This window comes from Labrus mixtus, chromosome 4, assembly GCF_963584025.1.
Source record: "Labrus mixtus chromosome 4, fLabMix1.1, whole genome shotgun sequence".
NCBI lineage: Eukaryota > Metazoa > Chordata > Actinopteri > Labriformes > Labridae > Labrus > Labrus mixtus.
In genome coordinates, this window is record NC_083615.1 from 20782678 (window position 1) to 20810139 (window position 27462).

Below are 27462 nucleotides of genomic sequence, written 5' to 3' on the forward strand. Positions count from 1 at the left end.
TTGAGCGCTGTCCCACTGTCAAATCATAAAGTGACTGAGCGCTCTGATTTGTTCTTTATAACCCCAAATAGCACTCTGTCCCTGCATTTGTATATCTGCTGTCTATACCTTGTTGCACATTGCTCGCTTTTTGCTGACATGATACATGTTTAGGTCCAGCCCTGAGTACATGTGAAAAAAAATGTTTGTATAGTGCTATCAAAAAGATGTAAACAATGCATGCATGGAGGTTAAAAAGAGAAACAAACATTCTCAAGTTTGCCTTTTTTCTGACTATATAATTGTGCATCTTGTATGTCATGTTGGTGTTCCCCATTCCTTATTTTTATACCATCTGAAGCCCCCACGCATTCATGCACTCACACACTGACGTCACCTGACATCAGTAAAGTCAGTGATGGTTCAGTGTGTAAGCTTTAAGTTGGAGATTGGGATGGGACAAAGTCTGCTCTGAATCTGTCTCTTTGTGTTTTTTCTGGGAGTGGCATGGGTCTTTCCTCCTGAGTGTCACCAGCTGCTGAACCTGAACACTAGAAATGCACCGATTGCAATTTATCTGGCCCAATTGCGATTTCCAATTTTTTTGAAGACCGCCCGCTGAATCCAATTGGGCCAATTCCAGTTTTCTTTCTTTAAATAACTATAATTGTCAGCTAAAATACTTTTTTTTTTGTAATTTTTCTTTAATAGAAATTCACTTTGATGTCCATAATTAAAGGCAGGGTAGAATTTTCTCCAGATAGACTTTTTAAGATTTTGGTTGCAATTGTCTTTAGGTCCTGACAGACATTAAAAACTCATGTGCTCTGAAAAAGGAACAAAGAAAATCCGTCATCCATCATCTCATGTCAACACTGCCAAAATGCATTGTGTGTGTGTGTGTGTGTGTGTGTGTGGCTGTATCTTAAGTGTTTGTTTGCATGGCATGAAACCAGCAGTAAGTTTGTTTAAACTGAGGACGGCACAGAATCTGCTATATTTTGAAGGACCAGCCAGTCATTGAGGAGAGGCAACCGGCTGAAAATCATCTGATTCTGGTCACCAGCTGGTCCATCTGTGCACCTCTACAATACCTTCACCTCAACTAATCAAGCCCCTGCAGCACATAACACAGACATCCAGACTCTGACATATTGTTCGGTTTCCCATGCTGTACAGATGTCCAGGCCAACTCATCAGCTCATGATAGTTTGAGTTTAATGTTCTCCAGACCTCAACTAATTGTCTTTGTTTTAGGATTCACCACGCCTGCTCAATCTGAAACACAACCCAGGTCCATCTTCATCCAGGTCCTCTGCCTCCATTATGGATCACTCAACCTTCAGCCTCTCTGTCTCCTCTGGTCAGATATTGCCAGCTCCCATCAACCTTATCAGGATCATTTTAGTGAAGATTACTCCCTCTTCAAACTGTCCTTTGACCATTTAAGGTCACCTGGCTGTGGCACATTATAGCATTAATATGATATATTTTGGGGAGATCGAAAAGCTAGATAATGTTCATTTGGATGCTGAAGCTTTGTGATAGAAAATAGTTGAGTGTCAGCATATCGGTTATTCTCCAGCTGATTACCTTGTATTTAATTACATGTTTCATGTAGATTACCATAGCTGTGCAAAAACAAAGGATGGAAACAAATGACACATTTTCACTCATAAACAACCCACTTTAAATATAACCCCGTTTGATACATCTTTGGTGTTTTCTCTTTCAGCTCCGTTCTTATAACTGGGAGCTCCTTCATATTACACCATCATCTGGCACCTCCATCCGACTCACCTCTTTTCTTGATTCTTTCAGCCTCAGCTTCTGTTTTTATTGCTTTTCTTTTCATATCTGAGGTGCCTCCAGAGGATCAAAAGGCTGACTAGAACCATGTGTAGGTGAAGGATTTTCCCACTTTAAATATCAGATGTCATTGTCAGAAAGACATTAAATGTTCATGAGTGTCCACTACATGGGAAATGCAAATGCTATAATTGAGTTCACAACGGCAGATTCAAAGTATCTCTGTCTCTCTGATACAGTATACGATCTTGTTATGAGCCTCTGTGTTGTGATGTAAATCACTGAGGCGCCTTTGTGCAGAGAGGAGGGATGATTGTTGTGGCAGGGGGGCTGAATGGGAGAAGAGATGATGGGTAATCAGGTTTGAGTCTTTCCTCTGGTGGGGAATAGAAGGTCAGAGGGGACGGACTGAGCCTGCCTTTGAGGGAAGGGTGAAATAATGTAAAGGTGAAGAGGAGCATGACCTAGTTTGAAGTAATCTGTGTTTAGAAGCGGGAGAGCGGGATAACTGAGTAATAAAAGACTTAAGGGGTGATGATACTGTATATGGATATATAAGAGGGTGAGATTACGGGGCGAGGAGAGGTGAAAGGTGAATGGCAGAAGACGGGAATTTAATTCCATTTTATTGATTAGTACACATACGTCTTCATTTCAGTTGACCTATAGGAGACCTGATTTATTACCGTTAATTTAGGTTTCAGAAATGTTCTGTGCCCACATATGTGCCATGAAATAAACTGGAACACCGACCTGAAAAAACACTTAGTAAACTATGAGTGCCTCATTTACTCTTTTAAGGGAAGATGCACATAAAAGATAGATTTATGTTGCATGTTAAGTTAGTTTATTAAGCAATATCTACAATGCTGTAAGAGAGCTGTGGCTCTGTGTGTTTTTAAACGATTACTGCAACCATTATTATGAATTGTGTCTTAACTGTAGTATATGCTAGCATCAGGTAACTTTCTTTCAGTATAATTCTTTGTTTAAAAACAATGTCCCTTCTTTATTAGATCCTTGATGAGAGGTAAACTGAAAAGAAGGTAAGAAAGAGGGGAACCACATGCATGTTTTCTATGAAAGAGAATTTAGAATATTGTCTCTTCTGGGGGAGGTCCTCATACAAGCCCCCTTAGGTTTCATACTCTCCTGCAACACATCTAACGATTCTTGTGTTGTTGTTTTCTCTGTTTATTTTTTATCTATAAATATGTGCTGTGTGAGCACAAATTAAATAAACAAAAGACGGAGAAAAAAAGTAAAAAGAAAGAAACCCCGCTAGACCACAACAGACGATGTTGAGTTTTTGAGGCATACACATTAAACCTTTCAGTATACTTGAACAAAACTAATGCTAAAAAAGCTTCTGAACCCACAACTACAAAATGACAGTTTCCTGTAAATGTCCTAACATGACAATCACACATTTAATGCTCTGATTAAATAGCTGAGTTTGGAAACTCATTATGAACTCTCTTTAGCTCATCTTTTTCATTTCATCAACAAAAGAGCAAGGACAGATGGTAAAGTGAGACTTTGCAAATAATTTGGCATCGTTAAATGATACTTAGACTCCTTGTATGGAAGCGTTACCACATTCCCTCTTCTTTACTCTTTTTATTACTCAACTTGTGAGTTTGCTGGTTGAAACACACTGTTCCTGCTGACTGGGCTAGCTGTCTTGTTCACCAATACAATTCTCCCCACTGACTCTAAATGTACATTAGTATTAGTATCAGAGAGGATGTGGTTTTCATTTTTAGACCAAGTGGTCTAGACATATTTAAAGGAGCTTTGGTTGTTAAAGAGCCCATATTATGCCCTTTTTGGGGTTCGTATATTTAATCTATGTACCTACTTTTGTACGTTCACAACAGCTAAAGTCCGAAAAAAGTGTCTGTTTTCATGTACTGCTCCTCCTTGCTCCCTCTACGCTCTGAGTCCGTCAGCTACGCTCTGTTGAGCCCACACTGTTAGACCCCACGTGGGCCAAGTCTGCTCTGATTGGTCTGCCGATCCGCTCTGTCGTTATTGGTCAGTTGCTCAGCACGCGTCTCGGAAATTTCAACATGAGCTGCTGGGCTTGCCACAACGAGCCAATGGGCTTAGATCAGTGATCTCACACTGACAGCGTTACATGCAGCTAATGCTACAGCTAACAGGAGGAGGTAGGAGAAGCCGTGTTTCCGCAGACTTTGAATTTTTGCACATAGATGTGCCTAAACATGCACAGGACACTTGGAAAACACACTAAAGAGCAGATAAAACCAGAAAAAGCATAATATGGGACCTTTAAGCTTAAACTGTGCATGTGTAAAACAAAGAGGCAGATAGTATTGGCCAATAAAATCTCAGGACATCAGCCTTCAATTGACAACAATTAAACTGCCAGTGGTCACAGACAGCACTGACAGCGCTTGTTTTTAATACAAAACCAATGTAGTTTAGCATTTTCAGTGCCCTGGGTGCAAAAACGCCGTTAGCTGTTTTTTGTCTCTGCGCTCACAGCGCTCTCAACCCTCTCAGTTGAAAACAGTTAAAGTTTTAGAACAGTGCCGCTTCATGAATGTCACTTCTCCTTCACTGACCAATCAGAATCAAGACTGGACGGGACTTAAAACATCAAGTTTGGAGCGCTGGTGGCGCATTGGTTAGTGCACGCGCCCCATGTATGGAGGCTGTAGTCCTCCAAGCGGGCAGCCCAGGTTCAAATCCGACCTGTGGCTCCTTTCTCGCATGTGATTCCCCACACTCTCTCTCCCACACATTGTATATAGAACAATCACCTTGTGGACTAATTACTGAGTAAACCTGAGGCAAGACTTAAGAGTGTCTCTCATGGCTCCTAAAAGTTGTGGTTGGATTTTTAAACCTAATAAAATATAAATAGACTCACTACACTGTTTAGTACTTATATTAAGCTATGGACTTCAGTGGAAGTAAGATGTTTCATCTTGTTATGTTACCATGGAAACTGAAACTGGGTGTTTTCCATGTATGTGTACTAATATGATTACCTCAAAGGCAAAAATCCCCTGCTGGACCCTGTTTACTCTGTTTTTCGAAAAGCAGGCCAATAAACAACCGAGTGAACCTTTGAACGGGAGATTATTGCTGAAAGCCTTCTTTAAATGCCCCAAAGTGTTTTAGGGGATGTTTTCCTCTAAGACTGCGAAGGAGAGCAGTTAAATTATGCACATCGAGAAAGTGCAGGGCAATCAGAGCAACATCAATGAAAAAAAGGCCAACCAGCACACTTACTCAATACTGCAGAATATTCTTTGAACGCTTCTATACCAGATCAGTCTTCATCTGTTTTTGTTCCCCTGTGACTGTTCCCTGAGAAACTTAGCTTTACTTGCCTCACCACGATATTTTCCTTGTTCTTAACTTAACCTTCTTCTTACTTTATGCTTGCTTCTTGTCTTCTTAGCTTTATAGGTGCTCATTTTGAATCTGGAACTATTTCTTTGGGATGCACTTTAAAAACAAATCACGACTTGATTTTTTCCCCCTTTTAGTGCATATTAGCAGTCTCTTATAATAACCTAATCATCAATCTGTGTCTGTGCCCATGACTACAGGACAATTTAATCAGAGCTCTCACCGCTTGTCAGCGGCAAGCCATAAGTGGGGAGTCATAAGTGGCCCAACCGCTGTTGGTGTAAGTGCAGTAGGTGATTATCAAACTGGTCTCCTGCAGGTAGAACAAGTAGATCTACTCTTGAGCTCTTTGTGGCACAGATCTGGGAACAGATGGACTGTATTTCACTAAACAATAGATTGTGAGCCACACTACCGGCACTGCTCTTCAGATGGTCAACCACCACTTTGGTCAACACATAAATAACTAATCGGCTGTTGGTTGGCTTACAAAATGTTGTTCAAGGTTCCCAGAGGAGAAAAACTACTGACTGGTAAACCCACACGAGCATCAACCATGAGGTTGCCACTTCTACTTCTGCAGTGTAATATTTTGTTATTATCAGGTCAACATATACAATTATTTTTGTCACCGTGAGCATGTTAGCAAGCTGTTCAGCATCAAGTGTAAAACACTTTACATTTTATCCTTTATTGTGAAAAACTCTCTCAGGTCTGTTGTGCTTAAAACTAAATTATTGATTATCCTTCTTTCTTTAAGTTCAGAGGTATATGATGAATAAAAGATATGTGCACTATAAATAGCTACAGACTGCATTGCTGGGCTACCTTGCTGATGTGGCACAATCACTGAAAATGTTCTAGTTCATTAATGAGCGGTGAAATGTTCAAGTTCCACACTTGTCAGCAGCTGACTAGGCCAGCAATACAAAGTTTACTTGCACATATATACGGGTTCAAAGCACACATGCATAAGCGAATGCATATTGATATGTAATGTACTGGATGTACAAGAGAAGTATTCAATAATAGCTTTATGGTTCGTTGTAGCGATTCTTCATGTAGAAAGAAACCACAGGGAATACATTATAAGGGTCCATTTGCCACTTCACCCAGTGAATTTTCTTCTAGCAGAGTTCCTTTTCTCTGCAAGTGCATTCTCTTCCCCACTCATCAAATAACTAAGTCTAGACAGAGAGGTTGTTTCCAAAGCATGACGCTGTAGGGACACCTTCAACTCTGAAAGCTGTCCTAAAACGTAATGTTTCCATCTGCTCTTTAAATCATTTGATGGTTAAGACGAGAGATGTGACTATAGCGATTCTTGACATATTCACATTGGCTTTTCTTACAAACATGGCTTTTTTGTTTTTAAGTTATGTGTCAAACTTAAGTGAATTTACATACATTGTAAGTGTTACGGCAACACTTAGGTTGTATGGCATGGCTGTCAAGATATATTAAATAGTAAATATGTCAATATATGTTAGTTAAGTAATGATAGCCACTAACAATGTATGCTTGTTAGTACTTATTTCTAACAAAACCATTAAATGGTAAAAACGGTAAATGGACTTGAGCTTGTATAGTTATTTTCTAGTCTTCTGACAACTTAACGTGCTTTAACAGAGACTACCGACTCTACCATCTATTTCATATTATTTACCTTGTGTTGAAATAAGCAGGTTTCACAGCATGCTTTGTTTGAAAACAAAAAAAACTCTTGATGTTGATTACTTAATATTATTGACTTGACAGCTTTATTTCATTTTGCTTATTTATTGCTAATAGCATGACTTCAGTCCTGCACATGCATATTAGATGCAAAAGCAGTACCAACATCGTCACATTTTGCAGCAAGGCCTAACCTGAAGCTAGCTGCCACACTGACATGTTTGGAGTGAGAACATCTCATCTCCTGTATCTTCTTTTTATTCAAAATGGTTTAATGAAATCAGGTAAATGTGAGTATAAATCTGTTTTTCTCCAAAATACAGATTGCTTCTGTAGACCTAAAGATAGCCTTTGGCTTTATTTATTGCACTCTAGCACTCTTATCTCTTTACCTCAGGCGTCATGTGTTGTAAATGATAACAGTTATGAACAGAACAGAATTATGTCTGAAAATGGTTTCAAATAGATAAGGTTCCGTCACATTTGGGGATTTATGATTCAATTCAAGAGCAGCTTGAAAAGAAATAGTCCACACAGCGCTTTTGGCTTTTCATAGAAAGCATTGATCATTATCAGAGAGAGTAAGTGCAAACCTTGAACATACTGTATGTTTTAAGGAGTACTTAAGTAATATTTTCTCTCTAGGTGTTCTGGGATTTATATATATTAAGAGAGTTTTTGACACTATTCATTTTTCTACAGAGAAGTCATTGTCTTTGAATTATTCATGTCTAGACAACATAACAAAGCAAGCATATTTCCTGGGAAATAATACAAAAGATTGGCCCTTATGAGACAGGTACAGAGACCTGGATTATTTTTGGGCAGCGTTGGCGGAGGGAAAGTGCTTTCCTGTGTTGGATACATCACAATTCCATGTCTCAGGCTTGTAACACTCAGGCTGAGGGGCAGCTGTAGTGGTTGTTGGCATCTGTAAGGCAGCAGTAAGTGATGCATCACCTGGGGCTGTATATGGTACAGCGTACTGTACAATGATCATTCATTTAGTGTCTACTTACTGCGCTGGTGGTGCCATCTGTGTCTGTTAGCCTCTGGTGCAGATCAAACCAGACCGTCTGTAGCAAAACAACAACAACAACACGAACATGTCAGTCAGCAAGACCAACAGCGGCAACTATCACAACAACAGCTTGAAGCAGACATTGTCACTCACAACAAGAGGTCAAAGGGAACTGTGAGCAAAAAATAGAAATGAGAGCTTTACATGATTTTTTTTCTTTGCATGAAAAGCTGAAAAGTAAAAAAAAAACCTAAAATTTAACTCAATACCACAAGGCAGGGGTTAAAATTAAAGGAATTAGATGAAATGCATTTGTTATAATCCTGTGGTGAAATAAGGAGGTTTTGATGTACTGATGTTCTTAAAGATTATAAAAAAGGACACAGCTGACCTCCTTAGTTATAAACATAAGTTGTTGCCAAAAGGAAAGTGAAATAATCAGAAGCAGTGAGTCACACATCCTTCAAGTATGATTTATGAAGTAAGACCAAGTTAGTAACTTTATTTACTGATTGTTGTAAAAACAAGGACCATCTTCTGGTTTGTCCTCTGATGTCCCTGGACTGCTCTGCCTGATTAGTGTGATAGACAAATAGTTATTCTTGTCGTCTCTGTGTTTGTAGTTTGCACAGTTAATGCTTGACTTTTAAGTCTTGACTTTGTGTAGAGCACAGGACCTTTGGACCACCAGTTGGTTTTCAAGTGCTTGGTGGGGACCCCAGCAGAGAAAACCCTTTTCCCCTCAGTTTCTGTTAACGTGACCATATGCTTATAGGCAGTCCGGTTGCCATGGTTATTGGTGAAATGCACCTGTATTTCTCACACCAATTAATAACAGTGGCAAACTAAGTGATTTATTTTAAACAGTGTGTTTTCATTTGTTACTTAATGGGGCGGCTGTGGCTCAGTGGTAGAGCCGTCTATCGACCGGAAGGTTGAGCGTTCAATCCCAAGTTCCTGCAGCCTCATGTCCGATGTGTCCTTGGGCAACACACTTAACCCCAAATTGCTCCTGCTGCTTCGTCGGCTGCATATAAATGTGTATGAATGGATTTACTTACTTCACTCTGTAGTAACTTCTGCCATCAGTGTGTGAATGGGTAGGTGCGACTTGCGGTATAAAAGCGCTTTGAGCAGTCAGAAGACTAGAAACGCGATATTCAAGCTCAAGTCCATTTACCATTTAATTTGAGTTTTAACTTTAGCTGGCTCGTGTTATGTAATTCTAACACATACCATTGCCAAACATTGCCATGTTGACCTCAGTCTTGGCATTACAGTACTACAGCATCTAAAATGAAAATATGTTGTGTAATGCCCTTCAACACAACCCTTTGTTTGAGTTTGACAGTCAACTAATGTGTGATTACCTTAATAAAGACAATATTACAAGTAATGCTAAGAGATACTCTGGGTTGTAAGCTAGCTGGCCAAAGATGCAAATGTTGACAGTCTATAAAAAAAAAATACACAACTTCTTTAAAGTTTAGATTCTCCCCAGACATTATCAGGTTAAGCTAGGTTGGCCAACATTACTGTTTGTTTATGAGTGTCTGTGTTTGAAGATAACAAGAAATTGATTTTGTATTTTTCTCCTGAACTTTCAATGTGTCAGAAGCATATAAACCTGCTGTAATAAATCACAGTAAGCCCTGCAGGTTTTTGTCACAGAGGTGACTGATGAGTTTCGCTGTTGCTGCTGTGAATGAATAGTGTCTGCATCACTTGCAGGGCAACAGAGACTTTTACAAAACCCAGCAGGTAAATTAAACGCTATGGGGTCTGGCAGAGTGGGCTGGTGAGATACACACTCATACTGTTAAAGCAAAAGAAACACACTGGGCTCTAGGATGAATAATTTGGGTTTAATGGGACACAGTCAGGTCACAGCTGGACAGAAATTGAGGTGCTGTGTGATGTTGGTTGTGGTGCACATGAAGGTTTTCTGAGGTGAAGACTAACTGCCGGTAATTCTCTACAGAACCAACAGCGAAATAACGTTTTAGTGAAACATAGTTTACCATTAAAATCTATAACAATCAGTTTCTTTAATGCTACATTTGCTGAGAAGGAGTTAAGCATAAAGAACATTGACTTATTGTGGCTTCTTAAAATTGACATGACTCTTATGCTGGCAACCACAAAGTAAGGAGAAACGTGAGCATTATTCTGCAACCCATTACACATAGTGTTAAAATCAAATCAGATTTTTGTTTATTCTGATTAACAATCTAATCTTGCCTTTGCATACATACCTGTAATTTAAATGTATTTTATCATCATCATTGAAATCTGTTCCCTGTCCTCCAGAGGCAAACAAAACTGAGTTCAGAGCACTGTATCGGGCCTTCATTTTGTAAATGATGGTTCCATATAGGGCAATGTCAAGTTAAGTATAAAGCAGGGTATGCTTTAAGCTTTTGGTTTCATCGATGGCAGGTTACCAAAATGGAGATTTTAAAAAACTCAGTCATCCAACTTACGTGGAGACACACTACAAGATAGTATTGGATATTTTGGGCCTGATTCCCCAATTTCTGACCAAAGTCAGCAAATTATCGGATGGTTCCAAAGATTATCTTGCCAGATTTTTCTATGGTGTGAGGTGCGTTAAGAGTGATTTTTAGCCTCCCCAATATGCTCAGAAGATGATCGGGGAGGGTAAATATTATCAAAAATCCTGTTGTGTGGGGAAAAAACAGATTTTGCCAAGCACACACTCTGTGGATTGTCACGTTTGACAGAACAATAGCCAATCAGGAAGCAAGCTGACTGAAACAGGAAGCACAACAAACACAGCCATGGCAACGGCAGTAAACAGGGAGCATCATGTTAAATTGATGTCAGAAAAGGGAGGACTTGGTGATTTTTGGCTACAATGTGTTCTGTAAAACATACCACAATCCAACCAACAAGGAAAGGAGTTGGACCAAATTGTCCCAACAATTGATGTACCAGGTAGCTAACAGCTAGTCACATTTAGCTTGACCACCATATCGTTACATTATCAATTCCTCTCGCTCGTCGCCTGTCATGTTTTTGTTTTGTACGCATTTTGAGAGTAAAGACTCTGGTTGTTGGTGAATGAGTCTGATAGTGTTTGGTGTGCTACGTTGGTCATCTCATTGCATACCACACACCATAAGACCAACATGTTTAAATCTGTAATGACTTGTCATCGTGTGTGTTCACATTTTAAAAAAAGTTTAAGATTTGAAAAGCCTCTTAGTGAGTGCCAGACTTTACATTACAAACTACTGTGACCTCACAGCCGCTACATCGCTCTCTGTTATACAGTCAGTGGATTAGAAGTCATGCAGAATGATGATTAAGGTAAAGATGCTGGCATGTTGTACAAATGTTATTCATACTTGCATTATTAATTAATTCTTACATAATCTGATTTGTACACAACCTCTTGATGTTGTCAGGTTGATTTGATCACATTCTAATCCCAACGCATTTACACATTTTTACATTTTTTCTTATTTAGATATTGTTTGCGGATACAGATCGTATTAACACCAGATGTAAATAGGTTTTTGGAGTAATACTGGAATTCTGTCCCCCTGATAACCACTTTCTGTTAGCTGTAAACCAAAACAACGGGAAGAAAGAAGCTACATAACCTCTGATGGGTACTGCTAATTAAATGGTTCATTCTCTGAACGTTCATCACTAGAAGTAACTGCTACAAATGCTCTGAACAAGCTGTGTTTGTCCTGATCCTGATCCAAGTCTTGGTCCAACATCTGGTGTCTCCCAATACCGAGTCCAGTTCTCATAAACCTACCTTGATACAAGCTACATGATAAAAATCTTGATATTTTTTTGTGTTGGGTACCTGACCCTGCAGTCTTCGGTTAAAATGGGATAAAAGAGGAGATGTATCTCATTGTTGGAGTTGTTGATACTTAAAAAACACTCTTTGTTTAGAGAAAAGATACGTCTTCCACCTAATTAACATTTGAGTAATTTGGAGTCCACAACCAGTTTGCAGGGATATCATAAACACAACAAGGGCCAAGTTTTATTTTGGCCAGTGATCCAGTTACCAACATAATTAACTCTGTCAAGATCTGCCATTAAGGGAAGGCGGAGTGTAAGTTGTCAAGGTCAGCATAATATTCTTTTTCTGAAAGCAAGAAAAGAAGAACCTGTATCACCTTGCTTGTCAATGCTCAGTCTCTGTATCACCTACACTTGATGTGCAGCTACATTCACAGGCATCATTCTGTGACTGATTTTTCCAGAGGAGATATATTTTCCTGTCAGTAGCACACAGGTAGCAATAAATCTTGATATTTTGTTTCCAAAAGAAGAAGCAAACTCCCAGGGGAGTGCAGAGGAAGACAGTGAGAGGTGTTCAAAGTCATCCTGAGTAACAGAGGTAACAAGAATCTGCCTCTTTGAGGAGGATTTGATGTTATGTGTTATCACAAAGCACTGGTGCCAACAGAGAGCTTTATTTTTTATCTCAACAGACCCCACATCACTCAGTATATTGTGGTCGTATTATCTAGCAGTCATTAAACAATTCATGATTCACTCTGATGCAGTGTGATAATATAATTTCCTTCTCCTGCACTGCTTTAACACTGAGATCGATGCAGTTAATAGCAGGCTAAACAGAGAGGCAAAGACAAAGCCTCTTCAATACACCTCCAAAATGGTTTCTTCTGCTTTGATAAGACTGCGGCAGTATTCTTTCTGATCTTCTGGAAATGTAGTTCAGCAGAAAATATCTGTTCATTTGCTTTGCTTTTTCTTTCTTTTGCAGTTCTTGCAGAAAACACACTTTCCAATAAAAGTCTGATAACCTACTTTTTATTTTTCCATGAACAATGTTTCCTTCTGTTTGATGCTTTCACGACGGGTCATTTTAGAGGTTATTTCTTCTTTTCACAAAGACAATATTTCACTGGTGGGGGAAATGAATTGGAAATGCAGACACCTCAAGTCATCCACACAAAGCATTAGAGTATAATGTGTTTGAAGTAAAGTATGTCATAACACTTCTCCCCCTGATTGGTTTCATCTTTAAAAAGAGAATACCAAAATTTAAATCATTGATCAAGTTGACATTTGATCTTAAAATATTAACACTACACTAGTCTATGTCTATAACTTTTTTAATAAAATGTCATCCATTGGTCTTCTTCATGTTCCCATTTTCTTTTTGTATTCTATTCTGAATTTAAAATAAATTTCACTCTGAGTCACTTTTTTTCCAATATTGGGACGTCTTCCAATTTAAACCATAAAACAAATGTATTTAATTACCATGACTATAAGTTTAGTTAATATGTGACTTTATAATACTATTACAATTCCTTATTCCCTTTCCTCTTCATGAAGTCATTGTTTTTTTCATTGTCTCAAGCATATAGTAGTTTTGTTACAATGTTTTGAACTGACTGGGGAATAAGCCGACTTTGGATTGTCCCTGGAATGTTGTTAAAGAGGTAATAAAAATATCAATAAATAAAATCAATGACACTGTCATTTCTACTTTCCCTACTATTCAGATAATGTTAAGCTTCAATGGCTTACTCACTGCGGCTACCTCTGGTGTTGAAAATTATTGCCAATGCAGAAGTGCAAAAAAAACTACTGTTCCTCGAGTGTTGAGTTCAGTCTAGTTCCAAAGACCCAGAGGCGTCTAACGTCTTTATAGGCACACACACTGTACAAGGGGGGATTTATTTTACAAGTCATTTTAATTTCATGAAGGACAATCAATCAATCAATCAATCTTTATTTGTATAGCGTCAACTCATAACAAGTGTTATCTCGAGACACTTTACAAAACGCAGGTAAAAAGACCTTACTCTTTGTTATGTTACAAAAAGCAGGTAAAAGACCTTACTTATTGCTATGTTACAAAGAGATATTCATAATAAGGGACGTTACTGATCTGGCCTGTTTCAGCTCCAGTTCGTTGCCAGTTACTAGGATAACCTAAAGTTAGTCTGAGACAGCATTTCCAACATGGCAAGCGCTGTGATGGGCTTCAAAAGTCCACAACAATATGTAACTTTGCCAACGTAAAATATTTGTTTGAAGTTGATCTATTATTCTAACAACTCTCAACAGGGAGGGTGTCTCTCCCATGTTCATAGATCCCCCCGGTCGCCTGCTTATAGCATTATGTAAGTTTGGCAGCTTACTGTAGATTTCTTACAAGAGGTAATGGTTATTGGACTTGATCTTGTAAAGCGCTTTTTTAGTGTTCTGACAACTCAAAGCGTTTCAACCAACAGGTCACACACTGTTACGAAAAGTGTCCATCAGTATTAACTGATCCTATTCATACACATTAGTTCGAGGTTAAGTGTCTTGCCCATTGTGGCTGCAGAAGCTGGGGATCAAACTCTTGACCTGTCACCACTGAGCCATACAACAAAGCCTGTCTCAATACTGTTTAATAGAATAGCTAAGGCTAAGAGACAGAAGGGGACGCTGACAGATGGAGCTAAGAAGAGAAGGAGAGTGACGGAGCAAGAAGATGAGACTACATCAATCAATCAATCAATCTTTATTTGTATAGGGACAATTTATAACAAATGTTATCTCAAGACACTTGAGATAACAAAAAGGAGGTAAAAAAACCTCAGTCTTTGTTATATTCTATTAGAAAAGAGCATTGTTGTATTATATACAGAGACCAAACATAAATCCATAATGAGCAAAGTTATGGTGGCAAGAAAAAAACGTCCTTTAATCCTACAGATATTATCTAAATAGATTGCAACATAAAGATACATGGACTTGGACTTGAGGTTATACAGCCCTTTTCTAGTCATCTGACTACTCAAAGCACTTTTACACCGCATGTCACACCTACACATTCACACACTGATGGCAGAGGTAAAAGTGTAAAGTGACCATCAGAAGCAACTAATCCCATTCAATCGCTACCGACGAAGCAGCGGGAGCAATTCGGCGTTAAGTGTCCTGCCCAAGGACACATCGGACATGTAGCTACAGGTGCTGGGAATCGATCCCCCGAATTTCCAGTTAGGAGACGGCCGAATCTACCAACTGAGCCACAGCCGCCTCATGTTAGCCTCAATTGTTATTGGTATCAGCTTTACAGAGTGCAGAAAGTCATCCAACCCAAGTTATGTCTCAGGCTTGCATACAAATAACTACGGGCTATAGATGCTAGCAGTTATATTTTTGCGAAATCCTGTAATATCACTGTTGGTTTCTAACATAACCACTGTGTGCTTGTCAAAAAACACAAATTGTCTGTGATGTGAGGCATAAAAGCACCGTGTGTTTTACGACAGTGCAGTTAAACCCAGTTCCTACAGTGTGGCTTTAAGACCCAAAAAACATGGTAAATCAAAACCTAAGAAGTTCCTTTATTCCTGTTTACACAGGTAAAAAATCAGACTATACTTTGTGGAATCATCCCTAAGAAGATGTGCCTTTACACCTCAGCCACTGAAACCCATACAGGGACATGAGCTCTCAGTGGAGCTTTAGAATCATGATAATTGAAAAGTTATTTGACAGGTGATTCAATCATCAGAGGTTACATTCTTTCAAATATTAAATCATCACCTGTGGTCAAGTGTTATAAGTTGTAAGGCAGGGGCACAGTAAGACATCTTTTTACGAGCACATCTCTAATATAGGCTATTGAAACTTGAGACATTCAGTTCCTCTCTGTTTATAGAACTCTTTTTATTCATGTGATTCTCTTTCTTTCACCACCTATTCACCCTACTGCCTTCCTTCCCTCTTGCAGTACTTTGTGTTCAGTTATTCTTAGCTCTATGTGTTGTAGTGGAGCTCTCTCAAAAAGACAGCTGAGTCTGCTGGGGCCCCATTAGCCTTAACATGTTCAGTATTGGACGAGACGTGGGCAATGCAGAGGAACAGAGGGACAAAGAGGGAATGGGAGGAAGAGGGGAATGACAGATGTAAAGACCGAGGAGGGGAGGGGGAAGATGAAGAGGCATTTGGGATGGGAGATCTGCTACTAAGAGGAGGAGGAAAAGTGGGAAAAGAACCATTGCTACAGTTTGGACCCCAGGCCTCTAATTGCATCCCCCTTCTTTGTTCAGTCCCTCGTTTCATTCTTTACTTTTCATCACTTTTTATTAATTAACTTCGTATGTACTGTATCCCCCTCCTTCACCCCCTCATCAACACCCTTCTTCTTCCCTCTCTATTCTCCCCTTTCTTCTTGCCTTGCAGACCTTCAGAGACACTTGGCTGCTCTGGCATTTCCCAATTTGGACAATGTAACATCTCAAACTTACAAACCCTTCACTAACTGACAACTTGTTAAAAGTGTGAGGATGAGATTCTGTCTGTCATGAAGAGCCTGATGTGTGGAAAACTGAAGCCATTGTTTCTGTTTACATCTTTGTAGATCCATTCTTGATAAATATATCAATTATAAAATTAAATAATAGTGTAATTTTGGAATAAAGAGAAATGTGCAATATTTGATAAATGTTTGTGTTCTTTTATGAATCTCTTTGTGGTGACAATATGTTCACAAGGTCCAAGTTCTGGGGAAAAAGAAACCAATGTAATCCACTTCAGTTAGAAGTAGAGCCATTTGATTTGTTGGTTACTTGATATATGTACCTGTAAATAATATTATTAAAATTTAAGAAAAATTGTGAAGTTTTAGAAATATTCCCTCCCACCTCAAAAATATATTTTCACAAATATAATTTAAAAAAAGCTCCTAACATATGTGGGTGATACACAGTTGCAGTCACCTTGAACTTCCCCTTCCAGCAAAAAGGCCAGCCAACTTCCAGCCAGTTTCCAGCCAAGCAGAGTCCCACCACCCAAGTTCATTTAGGGCACATCAAGTTATAATTAGTCCCTTAATATATCATGTGTAGGTTTTTGCTTGTTGGGACATTTTAATTGAACAAACATAAACATAATATCTTACTCCTTTTACGTGCCAGGTGTAACTACTGGGGGTTGTCATTAAATGGCATAAATTCAGACATATAAAGAGTCTTCTCTTGAGGAAATTTGATCTGCTTGTGCAGAAAGTATTCATCCTGGGGAATAGCAGGAAACCACTTAAGCTCCCAGAGGTGATCAGGAGTGGGAGGAGAAATGCGGGAGTGAGCCCTATTTCAGGCTCCTTCAGAATGGCTACTCAATGTGTGAATTTTCTTTCTGTTGTCTGATGATTGCTTGACAACATCTCATTTAAGACCAATGCACCCAAGGGCACATAGAGTGTACAAAGTGCATGCTGGGTATGAAATGACAGGGGGCCAGTTGAAAACCATTTCTGATGGATGTGCTTCAATGGGCTCTGGTCGCAGCATGTAAAATAGGGCCATAGTGGTTTGATTGAAATTAATGTCAGAGATAGGTTCAAGTAAGTCTCTGGGAAAGTAAACCAATGCAACATCTTCCTAAAAAGAGCATTGTGGATGTGTGTGTGTGTGTGTGTGTGTGTGTGTGTGTGTGTGTGTGTTTATTTTTTACCTTGTTCTCCAGTCGTCCGATTAGTTCAGCCAGGCGGTTGATCTGAGACTCCAGACCTTCTTTCCTCACCTCTATTGCACCTAAAAGACACACACACAGTCTTAATACACTGGATAGGATAAGTAGAAATACGTGGTTCTCCCTGTCAGATTCATCAACGTGTTCTTAGACAGCTGAATTGTTCGCGGCTGTGTTCTTATCGCCTTGTGTTTGTAAGTTACAAGCGTGCAGCATGTTGGTCCCAATAAGCATATAGGTAACCGCCAACTAACGGCCATAAAGGGCATGAGTGGAGAGCCCTGCAGACACACATGCTTAGGTTGTAGAGATGCCTAACAGGGGGCTGCAGATGGCGTCGGCAGAGCATTGAACTTGAGCAGTTCTCAAGTGGAGGTACTACTGCAGGAGGTCAGCAGCAAACACGTTGTTTATTCAGAAGTGTGAATGATGGTCACACAGGAACACACAAAAAGACGCATAGGATGCAATAAAGATAATGAATGTATGCCTATGTGAATTGAAGTGTCATGTGTAGCGTTTATTTATTTTAAAGACAACTCTGATTTGTGAACATCATAAAAATATTCATGAGCTTTTCTTCAATATGAAACAAAATATTTGAATGCAAACAGTTTATCATAGAACTATAATGCAATAACCAGTCATATTGCAGCTCACAAATGTGAGTTAGAGTGCTCTTGAGTGTTCGTAACTTCTGTTCTTACCTAAGAACAAATCCCACATTAGAAAACGTTGGTGATTCACAGAATCTTCTATAACAAGTTCTTAAATAGGATTTAAGAACAAATTTGTTGCTAAGAATTGTCTTGTTCTTTAATTGTGACTACATCTTGATTGGTGTTGAAAAGTATTCTAGGAAAAAAAAAACATTTTCCAGCAATATTTATTGCATATGAAAGAATACAGTACAAATCACCATGTTCTTCCTGTACTGCCGTATTTTACAAACAGGTTGCAATCTCAAATCCTACCGTTATTTCATTGTGTAATTTTGAATAGCTATATAGCCACAACAACACCCCTTCTCTCTGTGTGTGTGACAAACCAGTTCTGGAGTGCTCTGTGAATTACTGTGCCTGTGGTTGCTTGGTGAGTCCTCCAGACTAGATATTTCCTCCAACTGTGCTGCCAGCTGGTGAAGTCTGATTGTTGTACCAGCAATCAGCCAACCAGAGGAGAGCCCCTCTGACTCATCCCTCACAGCTCTGCCTGCTGGACCTTCAAGATGCAGCACTGATCGAGATGGACTTGCTTCTGTTCCATGTTTTGCTATTGTTAATATTTTCATGAATTGTTGTAGACACAGCTAGCTGTATTGTTATACTTGATTGTTATTGTAATGAGGCATTTGTTTTGGTAAGTGAACTGGACCAGGGAGTTAAGTTGTAGCACACACACACACACACACACCTTAGAGTTATCTGTGTTGGACACACTATAGGTTTAAATTGCTGGTTCGCCTGTTGTTCGGTTTGGTTTGTTAGTTAAGGAAATCAGGCTTTATTTCCATTTTTGTATCACTTATTACTGAGAATATCATTTTCCACTCCAACTCACAGTCATCTTTTTGTTGTATTTTTTCTTTATTTGATCAGCACCCACAGGCTTCTTCAGTTAGATTTTGACTCATTTTGGACCAACCCGTTAAGAGCTTTATGAAAAGTCTTCAACAGACCTGTGAAGTTGAAAACGCTGGAAACCAAAAGAATAAAACTGATGGTCTGTAAGGATTAGCTGAATGTAATAACTAATGTTTACATGGACATATTGATGGATTCATTTGTATTTGACAGTGGCCTCAATCTAAAGACTAGTGTGACAGTAAGGATTCTTTAAATGTTACTACTGAATTGGGTGGTTTAATTGTTACTTCCTAAGTGTAATACAAGAACATATAAGGTTGCTGTATTGGAATACATATACAGTATATATATATACTGGAGTCTCTCTCCAAGAGCAGGCATATACTGTATAAAAACAACAAGCCCTACTGCCGCCCCACTAAGCAAATAACATTTGTCAAGGCAGGAAAGCAGCCCAAACTGTATTTCAGAGCTGCAGCTGGCCTACTCTCCACCGCACAGGACTGGCAGCTACTGGTTGACCTGGGAAAGCAACTGAAGTCTCCGAGGCCTCAAGACAGCATGCCCTTATAGAATTGACTGTGCCCTGGGAGGACCGTATTGAGGAGGCTTTTTGAAAGAAAGCTGGCCAAATACCAGGGACTCCTCGAGGACAGCCGGAAACGAGGGTGGAGAGGAATCTGTTATCCGGTTGACGTGAGCAACATAGGCTTTGCAGGCCGCTCTCTCCACAGAGCACTACACCCTGCTGGGTATGAGAGGGCCACAGAGGAAAACAGCCGTCAGGACTGCAACGGAAGCAGCAGAGAAAGCCTCCAGGTGGCTGTGGATAAAAAGGGGGGATTTGTGGCCTAATGCTGCTGGGACCCAAGTCAGGGCTTAATCAACCTCGGCTGGGCGAGGGTGTATGATGTTGCGAGACCTGAAACACTCAGTGAACCCAGGAAACATCACTGATGATGCGTCCCAGCACATGTAGGATGTTTCTTTTATCTGTGCAGTATATAATGGTTGGATATTGACTTTTGTTTTTGAGTGTGATTACATTTTGCCCCTCCTATGTAAAAAAAAAAAAACAATGAATGAATGAGTGAAACCTTCACTGGCCCTAGGGGAATTTGTCTTGGACCAAGAACATAAAATCATAAAAGACAAGAGACGCCGACAACCAAACACAATAGGACAGCACAAAATAAAAATGTTACTAAAACATGGTCAAAGAATCGCATGACATTAGACTCATGCCTCGCCTTAAGACTTTCAAATGTACGCTGTGAAATATGCAAGACAAGGAGTGGACAGACTATTAAACAAAAAGGCTTTTCAATGCAGAAAAAAAGCTAAGCTAGAGGGCAGCACCCAGAAAACCAGTTGAGGGAGGGGGGGGGGGGGGGGGGGGGTACCTATCTCATTATAATTAGAACTACTGGGTGAATGACCAAGTTGCTGTATTTAAAAAATAGGGGGTGAGAAAAGGCTGCTCCTTTCACCCTCCAGGCCCCTATGATTCTCCTTCCTTCCTTCGTCCCTCCTCTCCACCATCTGCCCCCGCCACCCCCCACCAACCCTCTCCTGAGCTGCTGTACTCTTTTGATCCCTGATGGCTCCCTCACAGCTAATTGGAGAGCTGGCTGCCCACTCTTCATTAAAAGCTTTAACAGACAGTCAATTAGGAGCTACCTCCCTCAGCCTCAAATTCTCTCATAAACACGCACGCACACATATAGATACACACACAGAGGCACGCAGACAAGCACACACACATGCACGCAGACACACACACACACACACACTCATATACTAAAACATGGTTTGTAACCATGGAGACAGTTGGAGCTAAAAGCCCACTGGCCATTACGATGGACTTTGAAAATAAGTGTCCCGCTCAATTAGAAGTGTGTGCATGAGAAATTACAGCCTTCAAATGTAGCAGAGGGCTGTGGGGGTTGAGGGGATCTTTCTCCTCAATTACACATGATGCGAGTTGCTCAGCATTCACCTAATTTAACTTTCACTCAGTGTCAACCACTATTTAAATCTGTTGAATCTGTAAGTCATGAAAAAAGCTTGATTGTCTCTCATATTTAAGCCCTAATGTTTGCTCTGTCGTCTTCTTTTCTGTTCAATTTAAAATAGTTTTCAGCAGTCAATATGAACCAAGAAGGTTTAAAAAACATGGACCATCAGTATATTAATATTATATAAATGAATGCTAGAAGCCAGTGATATTGCTAACCATGTTTTCGAGCAGCCAAGTTACAATCTTCAGTAATTTGTAAATTATGTTTACAAACAGGATTTACAGGATTTTGAAAGTGCCTAAAGCGTGGCTCACACTGTGCGATTTTTCCCCGATTGTATAAAAGTCGGGGGGGGGGGGGGGGGGGGCTCACACTGTAGGACTGAATCGTTTACGACGCTCTACCAGACCTTGCGATTGACGTGTTCACACTGTTACGACCCGATTGTCGGGCACAGCCTGAGAGCTCACACTGTACGAGTGAAATCGGAAAGGAGCGTTGACAAATAAAGTTAATAAAGCTTCATTTGAAGAAAAAAAAAAGGACGACGGTTGGTGACAGAGAAGGAAGTGAAAGTTGTTGTAGGATATAGGAAAGTAGATACAATCGTAGATATATATGGATACAAGTTTCAGAAAAGTGCTGCACTGATGATCTGTACAGAAAAGTGTCTCTCGTGATTATATTGCAGTCACACACAACTTCTACCGGACCCTTTCATGACGTAAACGTCAAGATTTTAAATTCTAGATATCAAACATGTTTGAAATAAATTGGGGCGTCCCTGACGATCGCCGGGCAGATCAGGGACGTTAAGATTGGATCTTTGTACCGCTCACACTACAAAATAATCTGAACAGATAATCGGTTCTGAGCAGCCTTGAGTCAGGAGCGACCCTGAGATTGTCAGAAATTAAGAATCTGAGCTCAAATCGGCCAGATTATCCTGCAGTGTGAGCCAGGCTTAACTCTACCTGCCATTTCTATCTGTCAGAACAGATTTTAAGTCTTTCAAGCATCATCTCATTTGTATAATCATTATCTTTTAAATTTTAATTAAAAAAATGAATTTACTGATTTAGTTCAAGAAAAAACATTATTTGTTTAGTTTTGGAAAAAGATGAACACTGACATTAAAGCCTGTGATAAGAATCCCATTGGCCCTTCATAACTTTTTATGATGCACATCCAACCAACCATGTGACAGACCATCTCAAATGTCTGTAGATGGTGGTGAATGTTGGAGTAAGTAGAAAGCCCATGTGTCTCATGTAGAGCATGGAGGCTGTCTGTATGAAGCATTAAGTGCAGTGACGACTTTTAAATGACAACCGGCTGATTATGCCGATGATTTTCAAAAACAGTATTAACAGATACTGTAGTACCTACAAAGAAAGAGGAAGTATGATCACCTTGTTTATGAGATTAGATACACTTACAGAAAGATGTTTTTTGAATAACAGCGTGCAAGATGTTTTTTGTTATTGTGATCAGTTAACAGCTATTGTTTTCTTGCTTTTAAAGACATCTGTCTCTGCAGGCTGAGAAACATATGGCAGCTTCATTCTATTCTCCATTACAGACACGTGATGGCAGGCACAGCTGGTTTGCACAAACTATAAATAGATACGGGGGACTGCATACAATTTTTAAAAAATAATAAATACTGTATGAATATGCACAGAAATATGTCAAACACATTTTTTTCCAACAGTGCAAGTAAGATGAATAATGTAGAAATACCAGAAGCCAACATTATTGTGTTGTACCTTTCTTCTATCTCTTCTCCATATCTCCTCCTCCTAACAAATCACAATCTAACAAAATAGTTTTACAGGCTGTTGATTTTGAGAACAGACACTTGGGCTTTACTCTACCCAGTTACTGTTTGTGCCTCAGTTTCTGTTATTTCTGCACAACCGCCTATCATAGCTTAAAAACTTCTCTTAACAAAACCCTTACGTTCATGCATGCACCACACATATTTTCATCAGCACTCAAAGAAAAATTTCTAGGGAGTCAGCATTTTTGCATGTTTGATCCTTTATTTAGTATTGTGTAAGGAGGCTTTTGTGTAAGTGTAAGGATCCTGAAGCTCTGAAGAAAAGACAGACTCTCTCTCTCTCTCTCTCTCTCGTTATCACAGCTAAACGTCTGCTAGTTGACAGGTTCTTTCAGAACGAGCTTTTGAGCTTCATTGCATACAACGCCTGCCTGTGAATAGTCTAGTTACAGCTTTGATAGTGATACATTCATTGATTTACACAAACAGATACTTCAGTGGTGAATACAAACATCCAAGGATATGTTCTCAACCAGTCAGACAGCTTATCACAGACAGACCTCAGATAACGACTAAGTGCATAAAACAAGCGTAATGACATAAAGTTATTTTGTTTGAAATTCAGAATAGTTTGGTTGAAAATGTGTTCTACAGAAATGTGTCAGGACTCAGGCCCTGTAGCTGGGCAGACCCTGAAAAGGTGGGACATTTGGTCACCGGCAGGTAGAGTAACAGAACGATCCAAGGAACGGACCAATCTGACTTCATGTGGCTTAGTGAGAGCGCTTCAGGTTTTTGTTCAATGTACTGTAAGCTAAAGAGGCTAAACAGGCTTGTGTTATTGATTTTTTTTTTTTTATTATACTTGAATGAACTGGGACTAGCCTATTAATGATGTTCACTTTTATTTTTCAAAACTTGTACATGGAAACTTACTGGAAAGTCTACTTTATTTTCAGTAAAGTGTTAACAGTTATTACGACGAATAAATCTGTGAAGAATGAAAAGATAATGTCACAGAATCAGGAGCAGCTCTCATGGTATAAAAATGTAAATGAAATCAAACTGCTTGTGTAGGGCACCGGTGGCAGAGTTGCTGGTGTGCGAGCCTTATGTACGAACTGTGGCTCCTTTCCCGCATGTCGTTCCCCACTCTCTCTCTCTCTCTCTCTCTCTCTCTCTCTCTCTCTCCCTCTCTCTCTGATTTCTGATTCTATCCACTGTCCTATCTCTAAATAAAGGCATGAAAAGCCCCAGAAATAAACCTTTAAAGAACAAACTGCTTGGGTCTGAATGGTTTTTCTGGATTTAAAACTCCTCCCTAAATGTGCACTGAGAGAAGATACGCTCTAAAGCGTTGAACACAGTAACAATATAGCTTTCCACACTCAACTTAAAGGTGGTGGTGGATATTTTTAGCTCCCTTACTCTCTTCCCCCTCTCTCAACTCCTTGCCTTGATCATACTTTCTTTTATTCCAGTCATCTCCCACTCACTGCTTTGTCTTTTTTCTCCTCTCTCCTGAGACTTACTGATCAATTCACAGTGAAAACACACCTCATAAAAAAGCTGTCAATGTGTGACATGAGAAAGGAGTGATAAGGCGACCTCACATTTATGAATCTAGACATTGGTGGAGGTGGTTGGGCTTTGGACAGGGTTAGGGGGTGGGGAACAGTGGGGAATTTGTGAGTAATTAATCAATCGACTTGTCCTAACTCAAGACAAAGTGCAGCTGACATCAAGGTCCGCAGCTGTCACGGCTGCTTTACAGCCTACAGTGTAGAGGAGACGGGGAGAGGGGGGAGGGGAGGGAGACAAACTGAGAGAGGAGGAAAAAGGGAAAGTGTGATTCGGGTAAAAGAGTGCAAGGTTGAGAAAGACTGCCTCTCCATCTTTGCCTCTTTTTGGGTTAAAGATGTCGTGTGTGGTAGGATGTGGAGGGATGTGTATTATAAGATTCATTTGTGCATTTAAATGTTGCTTAAGCATGTGCTTTACACATGCTTGAAAGAAATATATAAATAGACTTTTCTTTTCTTTTTATTTTACACATCTCCACAGTAATGGTGAGCGTTTAAAATGTCGTACTTAAAATGTGATTTTTTTTTTAACACTTACTTATCTTTACATTTAAAGCATTCATAACTGATGAGACATTTAATGACTAAGAATAAAACTGTAATCAAACACAGACTTATTCAAACCTTGCATTAATATGGAATACAATATATTATTATTTATCGTAGCAAAAATAAATCAAATTCATCATATCTGTATCGTGGTTTAAAAATGTATGAAAACACATTGATGGATTATTTGTTCCCTGATGAGGACACGTCATCCGAAGAGTTGATTTGTAGTGCATGATTTTGACATGTGACAGTATGAGCAAAAAAATAAGATTTGTTTGTGTGTTATACACTAACAGTTACTAAAAACGACATTATATAGTTGCAGACAAATGATCAAGTGTTCTAATAGTAGCCCTATTAAAGCTTAATGGGAGTTAAAGGGGAAGTACCACAGTTTCATTGTTACAGTCAGTGGTTTTAATGAGTTTGTGGAACTTCATCATCTCCTTCATCATCAGAGCCCTGGTTCTGCCTTCCCTGTTCTCCAGCCAACATCTCTCCACAGACTCTAATTTCTCTTTTCCCTTTTCTCTTCGCACACGTTGGTGTGGTGGGAGGTGGGAAGTGACATGAGGGGGTTGGCTCTGGGACGCTGGGGCTCACCGGTGGGGACCGGTGCAGCATCTTGTGCTTATTTCAATGCATGTCTATTCGCCTAATTATTTGTTTTATTAGTTGTTCATTTTTGTCTTTCTTCAAACTATATTTTGCTTGTTTGAATTGTAAAGCACTTCTCAACTTGTGTTCGAAAAGTGCTGTATGAATAGCGTTATTATTATCTGTTCACTGTCTGTTCACTGTCAAGCTAAAGCGCATAGTGAAGGGAGCCCAGTCTGCCATCATACAAAATGTACATTTTTCTTTGACATGTACCATACAACAAGACGATCAAATAGAGAGATAGATAGAAAGAGATAGATGGACAGATCTCAGGCAGGCACAGCTGCCCCCTCAGGCTGATGAATGACAGGATAACTGGCCCAGAGAGCCTTTTCAGCTTGGGCAAAGTGAAGACTCAGACCTGCCCAGACCTGGTTTTCTGCATGACGCCTCTTGGGGCACACATGGAGTACTTCAGTAAATCTGGCATTTGGGGGCTGACATACTTGGCCCTGTTAACCCCTTTGCAGTCGAATTTTCTGAGACAGTCCTGGTTTCAGAGAGCAGAGAATACGCTTTGGGGAGACTGAGGAAACTCTTAAACAGGAAGAGGAGCAATTATCATGGCCCTTGCCACTAGTTGTGGAGCTTTGAGGAAGGCTGAAGATCATTTTTCGGTGACTCACTTCACTAAGCCTTTAGTGAGAAATACACAAAGTGGCCTGATTGTTAAAAGTGGATGTGGCAATCATGATATTAACTGGTGTCTTATAAACAACAATTTTTCATTAATTTTTCACTTGTTTTTTGGAGCCAAATGTGTGCATATTTGTCAGACTAAATGCTTTATTTAGCCAATACAGGTTGACAGGTTGTCATGATAGCCGCTAGAGGGCTCTGAGTCAAAACAATTACAAAAGATGACATCGTGGTTGGCCAGGAATCAAGGGAGTGATTATCTCTGCTACTCCCCACAACCTCCGACAAAAAAGGACTCCAACTTGACCGTAGTCAAGACGAACAGGTGTTTACCGACGAGCCAATGTATCCAAGTATAATTTACATGACGTTTTTTTTTTATCACAGCAGCAGATACAGCAACAGTACGGCAGCTTTCAGTAGCAGTTTCCACTTCCTTATGCAGCGGTCTTTGATGTAACATCTGGTGTTTCCATGGCAACGATAAACATCTCGTGTCTGTCATGGCGGCTCTGTCATTGTGGCCTCCATGAAAGACACGGGGCGTTACAACTATAAAAATGTAGGATTTCTCTGGATTTGATAACTGTTGGAAATATCAGAGGTAATGTTAGAACTCAACAGAAAAACTATTTAACATGGGTTCAGTCAATTATCAATTAATTTAGATATTTTAGTGTAAAAATTCTACATATTACGCCTTTAAAAGGGGCTGTGAGGTTTAAGAGAGCCCATCAAGATTTTAGAACATGATGCATAGGAGGTGACCACTTTAATAAGAACCACTGAGGAAAACCTCATGTAAAACCTTTACATGTAGCTATGTGTAACCTTAAGAGCATGAATAATCCCTTTCCCCTTTCCCCTGTCCACTATCTGACTGTTCTGAACATGCTGTGAGCTTCAATATATCCCTGACAGGTGACAGATGTTTGGGCTTTGAAAAGATAAAAACGGAGAGTCCTGTCAGCTGGACCTGTCATCTTTGTACCTATCATTCATTTTTTTTCTTTCTCCATGCACCACCAGAACTGAAATAACTGAAAAAAAAGTCAAGTTCTGGGGTTCAGATGATTATTGAAAGAAAACTTTTAAATTGAGTTTAACGTGCCATTCTTATTGCACTTTGACGCTCTCAAGCTGGAAAGACGGAATGAAATGAACATACTACCTTCATAATAAGATATAAGAAGTCTTTAGGAGTTGTGTTCAAGATTCAGCACAAACAGTGTGTTATCCTCATTAAAGATGTTTGTACAGTATTTAA

At 39.6% G+C, this 27462-nt stretch overlaps 1 protein-coding gene across 1 annotated transcript in view; it reads right to left on the reverse strand.

The window, feature by feature from the left end:
- The window catches only part of necab2 (N-terminal EF-hand calcium binding protein 2), a 135219-nt gene that overhangs the window by 33851 nt on the left and 73906 nt on the right, over window positions 1–27462 (reverse strand). Inside the window, exons 8-9 of the mRNA XM_061036288.1 lie at window positions 17354–17433; window positions 7869–7925 (exon numbers count right to left, since the gene is read on the reverse strand). Coding sequence (XP_060892271.1) covers window positions 7869–7925; window positions 17354–17433 — 137 coding nt within the window. The remainder of the gene's footprint in view (window positions 1–7868; window positions 7926–17353; window positions 17434–27462) is intronic.